Below are 12,255 nucleotides of genomic sequence, written 5' to 3'. Positions count from 1 at the left end.
TCCCCGGGCCACAGGCCTCAGGCTCCCCATCCCTCGCACACAAAGTATCACTGATCTCCTGTGAGCAGGGCCCCAATCAGAACCAGAATCCTGACTGTTCATAACTCACAAGTCATCGTCCCATTTCTGTATTTCACAGAACTGTGAAATTCTGTGCTGTATTTCACCCAACTGATTCTGCTTTATTTTCCTACAGTTTCCAGAAAGATCCTTTCTACCAATCAAATGCATGTTAAGCAGACAGCAATAAATCCTGCTTTATTTGACTGAAGAATCTGAAATAGAAACTCCAGAGGCCCTGGCATTTGGTACAGCGCAGTAGGAAAATTTTAGAGCACTAGCCTTCTACTTTTTTCATCACATTTGAAACTCTGATCCAATTCCAGATTGCAACTAAAATACTAAAATACCAAAAATGGAAACGATGGTCTTTCATAATGTCATGTAAAGTTTCTTTGCAACTGAAACCCTTAAACTGCCCAAGATCACACTGTTGGTCACAGCAGATAAGCAGTGAGGCAAGTCAGGAGGTGACAAGCCAAGAAAGGGCAGAGAGGAGACTCTGGCCCCAGAAAAAGTAGAAACGGAGGCAAGCAGATTGCTGGGGGATGAGAAAACGACAGACAAATCTGGCGCAGTTAGCATGATTCCAGGGAGCTGTCACGTGTTATGGCAGGAAGAAATCAGCTATCCTAACAATACACACCACAACGCCTTAGGGGAAGGGCTGCTGACAGACAGAATCCATCTACCTTTGGCAAAGAACAATATGTGCTGCTGTGGGCATCTGTGTTGATACCAGTGGCACAAACCCACAGGGATTCTTGACAGCACGGAAAGGGGCCACAGCCCTTTTTACGCCTGAACATCTAAGTGGGGGAGCTAATTTTTTAAACTGTTCCTGAGTTATAGTTTCTTTAAAATATTTACTTGCTTTCTCCAGCTATGCTTAATACCACCTATTTTAACCTTTAAAAACCAACCCGTCACAGGTTTTCTAGTTGCCTAGAAAGGTCTCACACTCTGGGTCTCATTCTCACACACATTCACACAATCAGATTATGAATTTTGATATGATTTAAATTAAACATCTCTCGTTGTGGATGTTCTAATCTACTGTACATGGAGAGGTCAGAAACTATTGTGCATCATGAAAAAAATTATGTCACAAGTAAAGCCCAGCCTGGTTACTGATGTTCGATATGAAACAAAAGTGGGCTTTTTGTTTATTGTGGGTGAGGCGACAGGACTGGCCCCACGACCTGGGTTCTCTGGCGGCCACGGCCGCTGACCCCCAAACTACAACAGAGGGCTGGTGGCACAGTCCTGTTTTGATGTGCCAGTGACAGATCCCCCACCAGCAATATGAACACTTCTCTTTTTAAATCATTCTCTTCTTAAACATTTATAAAAAGAAAAACTATCTACAGTAGTGTATCATCACTGATAGAAATTTCCTCCCAGTTCTATTTCAGAAGGCATCAAATGATGTTCTTTAAATAAACTATAAATACCCCATGTATTCCTTCATGTCTGGCTGTCCCAACTTCTTTTTTTTTTTTTTTTTTTTTTTTTTTTTGGCAAATTAAAAAGGCATATGGCTTCTTCTCGCCAGTCTGCACGTGAGGTTTAGCTCGGTACCCTGCGGTAAAAGTACAGGTAGCCCAGGTCTTTAGGGGGCCTTTCGGAGGCACAGACTTTGTGGTCGTTGTAGATCACCCATCTGAAAACAAAGACAGAAGCATTTGATGGGTTTAAGTCAGTTCCAGGAAATACTGCAGAAGAAAGTTACTGCACCAAACCTAAAACAATCAAGATGTTCTCGATAAACCAAACTCAAGTCCGCTGTATGAAGGGAAGCAGAACGCTAGCAGGGAAGGACAACTGCTTTTTTATCCTCACATTTGATCAAAAAGTAGTTCCCAAGGGAGCCTCCAAACATTTCAAACCCTTTGTTCTCCTAATTTCATTTGTAGAAACCAGAGATGGCCTCAGAAACTGAGTCAAAGAAGTATGTGTTCATTTCAGCCTTAGGTGTAAAACTAGCTAAAAATCAAAAGTAAGTAGACATGCAGTGAACTGTCCAACTATTAAAATACCTTCAAAGAATACTTGGTAAAGTGAGAAAATAATCACAATATGAAGTGGGGAAAAGCAGGTTACAAAGTTATACACACTGTGTGTGGACTTTAAGCTTTACAAAAGTTGTAAATACATACACACGTTTCCATGTAGGACGTGTGTATACAGACATGCACACCCTCTCCCGATGAAAACAATAAAACAAAGAGAACTGTATCGAAATACAGACAATGGTTATCTCTAGGCTTCCAGACCCCATATTCTCTGTATGTTTTTGTATTTTACAAATTCCTTATAATGAATTTCACTGCTTTTTAAATTATAATTAAGCTATTTTTCTTAAGAAAAGTATTTTTCAAAGAGTCATCGTGATTGGTAATAAAAACAATTCACTCCAAACCAAGTTCCTGTGCTCAACTATTTTATGAATCAAGTTGAGAAGACAAAACTAAAAGACACACCAGAAAGGAGAACAGTGGACCCCCGGGTGGGAACCAGTCACCCCTGCAGTGCGGGGCCCCGAGTGAGAGGTTAACGTCCTACCAGGAGGACCAAGGGAACACGCTCCTCCTGCGCCCACGAGGCCCAGGCACTGCCTCAGCAGGGATGCTGACCCACAGGCCAGGCTACTCAGGGGGAGCTCAAGGAAGGGAGACCAGGGGGGCCTGTGTGGATCCAGCCCAGAGAGAAGGTTCAAGGTTCTGAAGAGAGCAGCGGCCTCACGCCCCACAACTGTCTCATTCCCGGCTCACCACACACCCTACAATCCTTAAGAAGCCAAGGCTGCAAGAGGGCAAACACTGGGCGTTAGGGTTGCCAGATAGAACACTGGGTTAACTCACCCAGTCAAATGTGAGCATCACATAAGGAACAAACAACTTTTTTAATGCAAGTATGTCCCATGCGATAGTTGACACCTATTTATACTAACAAGTGATTCACTATCTGAAATTCAAATGTAATGGGGCATCCTGGTTTTCTCGCTTTCCTTCATTTTGCTGGCCAAATCTGACAATCCCACAGAGTCCAAATGTGGACATCCTGCTGCAGGGTGCGCCTTTACTTTGGGAAGCCGCCTTGCTATGACGGTGGAGAGGGGCTCTGAAAACCAGCTCAGACGCAGCTGCTACGGTCGAGCTACTCAGCCTCCCTGAGCCTCAGAGTCTTGATGTATAAAATGGCTTTAAGAGTCTACCCCTATTGTGAGAACCAAATGAGATAACATATGAAACACCTAGTGGAGTGGCTGGCACATAGCAGGTGCTCAAACAGATCTCCTTTTACCTTCTCAAAAAGACTCACCTTCCTTCCTTTTTGATGTGGCAAACATAATGGCCACTCATTGTAGATGTTCCCATGTGACTGATGAACGCAAATAATTCGTACACTGTGAAAGAAGAAACAACTCAGTTACAAGGTGGCATTTCTAGAAATCAATAGCACTTCTGATCAGAATTTAAAGCCAGTAAGAGTGTAATCCAGCAACTGTTCAGCTTGAAAGACACAGTCTGTTTACTTGCTATGCTGAGAATACCCACATACACACATATCCCAAGTGACACCAACTTCAACCTGCAAATTCATATCAAAAGCAGGACATAAACAATCAGAGCACAGCCGACAGTAAGTTCCTATCTGAAAGGGGGTTAAAAATCCCACAGCCCAGTCTGGGGGCAAGCTCACAGGTCTAAAAGGGTGGTCCTGGCTCCATCACTTCCGAGCAGCATGCGGGTGGAGAAGTTGTCTCATCTCTGAGCCCATTTCTTCACAGAAATGAAAAATCCACCCACTTCATAAGGTTGTGTGAGGCTTAAATGAGCAGTTCAGACTAAAATACCACACAAATGTCAGGATTAGGAAGAAAACAGCAGATAGCTGGTACCGTTTCCAGGAAGGGATGATGCTCAGGATATGCGTCTTGTGATTTCTGACTTGCTCATGGTTATAAACTATATGGGACCAAACTTCAGGCTTCCTGCCTGAACAGATGTGTAGCCTTACTTAGAGCACGAGATGGATGTTTACTCCCTAACAAGTACCTCCCGCCATCGAGCACAGGATGCTGTACAAATCCACAGTGGAGGAAATTCAGCTCATGCTCCCCCGGCCAGTCCTAGGCCTACACAACACCTACGCAACACACAGTGGGTCCCGAGGCTGGTACCAGCCCAGCTCCGCAAACTGCTGCAGACTGCGATGAGGCAGCACAGACACCGAGTGAGCGCTGACAAGCTTTCTTAATAACTTAGAGTAGCAGTCATGCCTGTTGAATCTAATAGGGGAAAAATGGCCTTGCATATTCATTTTTTTAGTACTCAATTTCTGTTGTATTTTACAAGTGTATTGGTTCTGGATAGACCCTTTCCCTGGCCCCTCTCTCTGCCATTCTCTCCCTCTTGCTGGTTGCCAGTACCCATCCAAATACTCAGCTGTGAATCCTCCCTCCTCATCTTACCCTTCAGCACTTTGCATACTGTGGACCACCTCCTCCTTCCTCAAGCATTTGCCCCCAGGACATGACTCTATGTTGGTTGCCCAGATGCCTCACTGGCTTCTACTCTTCTCGCTGACCTTTAAATATTGGTGACCTGGGGCTCTGACCTCAGACCTTTCTTTCCTCTGTGCGCCGCTTGCTTGCTTGCGGCGCGCGCGCGCGCGCGCGCGCACACACACACACACACACACACACACACACACACACACACACACACTCACTCACTCACTCACTCTCTCTCTCTCTCTCTCTCTCCCTCCCCACCCCCCCACCTCATTTCCTCTCTCCCTCCCTCTCTGGGTGATCTCATCCAGTCTCATGGCGTTCAATGCAAACATTTTCCTAATTTCATTTCCAGAATGTTCACTGCTAATGTACAGAACTACAATTAAATTTTGTATATTGATCTTGTTTCCTACAATCTTGCTGAACCCATTTATTAGTCCTGATAGTTTTTAAAGTCGATTCCTTAGGATTCTCTATATACAAGACTATGTCATTGGCTAAACAGAAATAGTTTTACCTCTTCCTGGCTTATCTGGCTGCCTGTTTCTTTTTCTTGCATAACTGCCGTGGCTAGAGCCTCTTGCCCCACGTTAAACAGCAGTGGCAAGGGTGGACATCCTTGTCTTGTTCCTGCTCTTCGGGGAAGAGCGTTCAGTCTTCCACCAGTAAGTACGAGGTGAGCTGTGGGGTCAGGCTGAGAAAATTCCCTTTCATTCCCCGTTCGCTGAGCATCTTCTCAGCTTTATCTACATCAGTTCGTGGTGATTCCCTTCTTCCAGGAACTCAGGACAAAATCTTGACTTATTTCACATACTCTACACACATCCAATCCATCAGCAAATCCTTCAAAAATATATCCAGCATTTCCTTCAGACTTTATAGAGAATCCAACCACATCTTAACCACCTCCACTAGTAACCCCTAATCCCAGCAACCATCCTCTCTTGCCCGAATTAATACAACAGCCTCCCCTCCTACCTGGACGCCCTGCTCCCTCCCCTGCCCCCTCCCCACCATTCTCAGTGTGGCTGCCAGAGCAGTCTAAGTGGAAGCCCAACCTCACTTGTACAATGACCTGTGAGGCCCCCCGCACCTCCTCATGCTCTCCTCCTCACTCCACTCCAGCTACTCCAGCCCCCTGGCTACTCCTCTCGTGAATACAGAGGACTTCAAGCCTCCACACCTACTGTTCCTTCTACCTGAGCTCTTCTTTCAGATGCCGCATAATCCACCCCTCGCTTCATCAAGGTCTCAATCAAAGGTCATCTCCCAGAGGTCTTTCTTATAAAACAGCAAATTCTTCTCCTTCCACCCCACCTCACCCCAACCCTGCTTTACTGTTGTCCACAGAGCTCCAAGTAACACCGTGGCGCATCCTTACTTGTGCATTTCTTCCTTGTTGCCCTCCCTTTATCCTGGGCTAGAATACAGCTCCATAAGGACAAGTCTGCTTTCTTTCTGGAAATATTCCAGGCACAGAGAACAGCGCCTACCATGTGGGAGGCATGGCCCCCTTCACTCCATGTCCTCACTTGTTTTTATATCTTTTCATATTGTATATATTTATATAAACCACCTACCGAAGTATACATTGGGGTATAAATTAGTGAAATTATTTTAAAAAAGAAATGAATCGGGGGAAATTGCCTTTCCTGTCATCAGCTAAGTTTTTGCTGTGAGCTGTCACATCAACTGACAACCAAAAGGAAAACAAGAAAGAAAGAAAAAAAAAAGCACAGGTTTGAAACAGAAACCAGGCAAAAAGACAGCTGTGAATAATAATCACGTTGCCTGGCACTTAGTGATCCAGGGCTCCCGCCCTCGGCTGCCCTCCCCTGTGTCCCCCACCACTAAGAACCCACCCGCTCCCTAGTAAGTAAGACAGTGTAGGTGGTGACTTTGTCAGGTTTCTTGGCCCTGGTTGGTGTTTAAAGCTCTTTTAGAATAATTCCAATTCCAATACATCAAATTCCAAATCTTCAATTTGAGACATATGGTGCCGGTCTCCTATAAGGCAGCTGCCCTCAGAATTTTCATGAAATAAAGAGAGAATGAGATGCTCCAACCAGTATTTTTCCCCCAAAGGAACTGTCCCCCAAAACAATGACTTAAATAACTGAACAGAGGATTTAATGAGCACTTCCCACCATAAGTCAGGGGCATGTCAATCAAACATTGCTCAGACACCAACACAGCCACCATGTGGACAAAACACACAGACACAGAGAAAAGAACAAACCCTACACCCCAGTACAGCCAAACATGTCATTAAGCCCCCAAAGGAATGTTTCCTCTCTTTGGTTAAAAGCAATTAATTCATGGGTATACTCAAAATGACAAAAATAAAGAGAAAAGATTAACATAAATCTTAGTCCTATAATTAAAATTAACTGTGTTTATCAATAAAAGCAACCACGCCATGCATTATTCAAGGCCTCCTGCTAGGAACCAACAGCACAAGAGAAAAATCTCAATAAATTTGCAAACATTCAACAGGTAAGAAATCTCAATTTACATCTGTTTCCAAAGAGAGAGTGAAGGTGAATAAACCAGCCAGGAAGCCACTGCTGGTTCTTCTCCCAGTTCCCAGAGGTCTCACACTCTCAAAAAACATAGATACCCCTTTTTCTGTAGACAGAAAATGCATTTTGAAGCAAGGTAAATCGTTCCTAAAATGTTGACATTCAACAGAGAAACTTTCAAAGGACCTGGAAACACTGGGCAAAACTGCCTAACCCAGTATGTCCAACACCCGGCCGATGGGAGTCCCTCTAAACAGCTGGAGTCCGTGTCTGAAACTAGCAACTTCCCTCCCACTTCCCTCTCTCATCAAAACTTGCCTTTTTTCGAACTTGGGAAAATGTTCCCAACTTTTCTAATATGAAGAATGTTTTAATATCAAAATTTTACCACCCCACCCACCAAAATAGGGATTGTATTTAGATCTTATTCTTTGAGAAAGCACTGTTAGAAACGTTACATGAAAACTTGGAAAGCAAGCGAGGTAGCAGAAGGCCCTTTTGTGTCACCCAAGGACTGTCTAGGGTAGGAGCTGGCGTACTGCGATGACCCAGAGGCCAAATCCAGCCCACAGCCTGCTTCCATACTGCCAAGGAGAAAGGGGGAAAGGGCAGGGACAGAAAGATGAGATGACAAGTGTGTGGCCTGTGAAGCCTGAAAGGTCCACTCTCTGACCCTCCAGGGAAAAAGTCTGCTGGCCCCTGGTCTAGGGGAATGAACTTAGCTCATCTCACTGCTTACTACTGATTAAAGAAGGGTTCCAAACTTAGTGAAGTTACTTGTTAACGTGTAGATTTTTGACCTGTACCAAAAAATTCTGTCCAGTGGAACAGACATGGGCATGCCTCAGAGACACTGCGGGTTCAGTTCTAGACCACCATAATAAAGCAAATATTGAAATCACAGGAATTTTTTGGTTTCCCAGTGTATATAAAAGCTACGTTTACACGATGCTGTAGCCTATTAAGTGTGCAATAGCATTATGTCTATAAAAGCAATTTATGTACTTTGGTTAAAAAATACCTTATAGCTAAAAAATGCTGACCATCATCTGAGCCTTCAGCAAGTCATGATCTTTTTGCTGGTGGAGGGTTTGAAATATCGCGAGAATTACCAAAATGTGACACAGAAGCAACAAAGTGAGCAAATGCTGTTGGGGAATGGTGCCAAAAGTCTTGCTTGACGCAGTGTGGCCACGAGCCTTCAATTTGTAAAAAGTGCACTATGTGTTAAGCACAGCACGGCGAAGGTATGCCCGTGTAGACTGCCTGCCATCCCAGGGCTACAAGGATCAAGCCATCAGGCACTAGAGCTGCCCTCTGTAGTTTCCTTGGAACACTGATCTGCTTTTCATAACAGACTGTAAAGTTTCTTTACCTTTTAAGTAATCTGTAACTTTCTGTATTTGCCTTTAAAACCTTTTATTGTCACCCTGGTTGAATGAAATAAGTACTGTGTCACAGTGACCTAGGATCCCATTTGACCACATTTTTTAAAACCTTTTGATATCCTTGACAAACTTCCCCAAGTCAAATTCTAAATGAAGCTCTCCTGACCTCTAGCAAACTTTGGGATGCTTCAAAGGGCCCTGAAACATCCCAAAGAAAGATATTAAACTAATTAGATTGATTTGGTATGTTAAATTACATGGGAAACATTGTTAAACAGATGGTGATAAACCTTCTTGCATTATATTGTATGGGTAAATGTCATTCGTATGGATATTCCAAAAATTATATGGAATCTCTAAAAATCTGGTATGTCCTGGTTACCAGTCATAATTGAATGTTACCAGTCATAATTCTAGTTACTATCTTAAAATGTTGTACATCTTAGAAATAACCAAGTTTTTTGTCAACTGCATTGTAATGATATCTTTAACTATGTCATTTTAAAGTCTTCTGTCATTTATAGACAGTCACTGTTTTACTTTGATGCTTTTAGAAAATGAAGACCTTCAAGATCCATAAAAAAGACTTTCTGACAAATACAAGTTTCTGATGACTTACACATATCACGGAACTACTTTTAGAACGAACCACTGAAGTGGGCAAGAAATTACAAAACCAATGGAAAACCTGATGGCTTCATCCAGATCAACAAAAATTAATTACATAGGACTGAATGATGGCTTCATCCAGATCAACAAAAATTAATTACATAGGACTGAATGAACTGATAAATATGATTTATAATTTTATGACTTTTTGTATGAAATATTAGTGGCTTTTAATCATTGTTTTCCAGAAACCCTTTCCTCTTATGCTAACTATGACTTACAGCAAATTGATAAGGTATAACTTTGTGCACAAAGAAACATTTATCTTTCCCTCTCTACCTGGGCCCTCCCGAATCTGGCTTCTCCAGCTGGCTCCCCCTCTGGACTTGATGACTTACTGCAATCCAGACTGCAACCAGTTACACTAACCATTGTTTTAATTTGTTCTCTTTGTTGTTTCAGGCTGTCTATACCTTGACTCTCTCTCTGCTGTGCTATGACCTTACTAACACCACTCGCTAGATGACTGATCTTCTGCTTTGTAAGACTGTTGTCTCTTGCTTTACCTGATGTGTAACCAGGCCTCTGACAAAATTAATGGTGTCTACACATCCTGAGGCCATCGATCACATAGAGAGCTCTATACAGAATAACCGTAACAGTGCAACTCTAGATATGGGAAGAAGTAATAAAGGAAAACACTTCCTGGATCATAATAAGCCAGCAGGAATCAGACGATCCCGAGAACTTCAGGTTGCCAACAGGGTCTAATTCAAAAACAGCACACCGAATGGCCTATCAACAAAATCCTCGTCTGACCTAGGAATGAGAATTCTTAGTACTGCAGGACAAACTGGTCACAAAATGCCTCCCCAGTCTTGGTGGAATTTATGACCAAGAGAGGGCACTGCGGGCAGGGAGTGTTGCCGGCCATTTCGGTTCTACAAGGATCAAGCCATCAGCCACTGCAGCCACCCCGGTGGCGTGCCCTGAGGGGAATTCAGTACAGAGAAAACACAGGAACCATTCTATGCGCTGGATACTAGCCTTAGAGAGTTAGATGCAAATCTGAAGAATGATTTCAGTGAGCGCAGACTCTTGCATCTTCCCATACATAGAAAAGCACTCAGAATATTAACTTGAGATGTCTGTTTTTTGTGATTAGCAGTAATCTTTTCATGTTCCACTTTTTTTTTTTTTTTTAAGCAAAAACTCCCATACATTCTGTCTCCTGTCTTACCTCTTCAGAGCAGTCCCTCAGAGCTCTCTAAGAGCCTGTCTTCCAGGCTGTAGTTCTCAGCAAGGTCCCTGGGTAAAACTTAATTTGCAACTTCTAGGCTGTGTGTTTTTCTTCCATCAACACCTATAACTTCAAGGAGTTACGATCCTGATAAGACACTAATTTGATATCTAGATCAGCAATCAAATTATCTTTAAATATCCTAGCTTTTCAGATGCTTTTGAACCTGCATTGACAACTAAGTGGTTCCCTAATTAATGACTCAAAGAAAACCTGTGGTACGTGTTGTTTATACGTACCTGACAGTCATGATTTTTTGCCTTTTTGGAAATTACAGTTCAGTAACACATAATGACCAAAAGCAACGCTAGACTCAAGAGTGCAGTTAATTTATATTTTATAAGCCTTTAAAGCATCTACAACCACTTGAAAAGCAGCAGCATCTCACGAGGGCACGACACACTATTTAGTGAGGCTACAGAGTGCTCAAAATACAGAAACACCAAAAGACTCCTTGAAACCACCACCAAGACCCCAGGGGCCCTGCAGAATTCCAGGGAGAAACCCATACTGAGTTTTCCAATTGAATCTTCCTAACTTGAATAATCTGTTTCATCACCATCCCTTACCAACAGAGGGGAACATGTCATCCCCAATTTACCAACATCTGACTCACAAACACCTTCTACCTGCAAACAATCTCTATCCCCCACAGCCTGGTTTCCCTCAGTCCTGCTCCAAGACAAGACCTAGGTGCATGGTGTGGGGCAGAGGGTGGATTTGGAGCTTTTAGAGAACCACTGAATTCCCAAAAAGAGAAAAAGGAGGATTTGGGTACATCAATAACAGCTTAAGGCAGCTGACAACATGGACAGACTCTTTAAAGGTCGACAAATTGCCTCTTCAACCCCAGCCAGCTCAAAATTACCAATCCACCAGGCCTTCTCTTTTTTATACTGCCTAAACAACAAAGATCAGACACTTCCCGCCAAGCTTAATAGTTCTCGGTCACCCACACTTCAGTGTAAATTAGTTTACTCCCCAGAGTGGCTTCCTCTTGACTTCCAGTAGCACCACTGAAATGGATAGATGCTGACGTGGGATGAGAACGAGAGCCCAGATGGACTGAGCGAGTGTGTGTGGCTCTCAAGTGGACCACTGGGGCTCACTTCCCTGGGCACCACACCTCTGCTTTCCTGAGCCTGTCCTGGCTGCATTCCTTAGGGAGCCCTGCGCCTCGGGAGCCCCACCGTTATGGAAATGAAACGTCTCTCTACTCCCCTTGCTGAAAAAGCCTCAGCTGCAGCAGATGTCGGCACCATTACAGCAGCATGGCTGAAGGAGCCAGAGCAGGTTCTGAGTAATCACAGCCTAATCACATTTTAATTACACTAGCAATCAGTGAGTTCTTAAAAAAAAGAAAAATTAAATGCTCATAAAGTGCAACACAGAAACAGAAATGATTCTGCAAAGGGTAGAAGCCCAGAGAGGTCAGACTGAAGGCTTCATTTCCCACTTCTTCAAAATTTAAAAAACTCAACAGAAAGTCAAATGTAGCCCTTAAAATGGGTAGGACATGACAATAAAATAGAGCCTTCTGGAAAGGACTCCTGCCTCCATTCCCATTCAGAAAATTTCAAGTAAGATGACTCAATAGGGGGTAAAGGAGAAAATGCAATCTTTAAAATCAGCCAGACCCAAATTCCAAGGAGGTTCTACCACAAGCAAGTCAATAACCTTGTCAGTTACCGCCTCTTCCTCTGAATACTTCGTGTAAGGAGGGAAAAGCCGTAGCGGAAAGGCCTGGCACTTAGTGGACACCCATAAAGGACAGCTGTGACTTCACCAAGTGCTAACAGCACTGACCCTTTTAATCAAAGTAGGTAACATTTAAATAAAAGTCTGATGCAATGA

The 12,255-nt window shown here is 43.4% G+C and overlaps 1 protein-coding gene across 1 annotated transcript in view; it reads right to left on the bottom strand.

The window, feature by feature from the left end:
- Positions 1-1,547: 1,547 nt before the first annotated feature.
- Positions 1,548-12,255, bottom strand: part of USP13 (ubiquitin specific peptidase 13) — a 111,355-nt gene continuing 100,647 nt past the window's right edge. The window contains exons 20-21 of the mRNA XM_010976246.3: positions 3,385-3,469; positions 1,548-1,723 (exon numbers count right to left, since the gene is read on the bottom strand). Coding sequence (XP_010974548.3) covers positions 1,630-1,723; positions 3,385-3,469 — 179 coding nt within the window. The 3' untranslated portion in view covers positions 1,548-1,629. The remainder of the gene's footprint in view (positions 1,724-3,384; positions 3,470-12,255) is intronic.

The sequence above is a fragment of the Camelus dromedarius genome, chromosome 2, assembly GCF_036321535.1.
Source record: "Camelus dromedarius isolate mCamDro1 chromosome 2, mCamDro1.pat, whole genome shotgun sequence".
Taxonomy (NCBI): domain Eukaryota; kingdom Metazoa; phylum Chordata; class Mammalia; order Artiodactyla; family Camelidae; genus Camelus; species Camelus dromedarius.
Note: the sequence above shows the minus strand (reverse complement) of the source record. Positions and strands in the feature narration are given on the sequence as shown.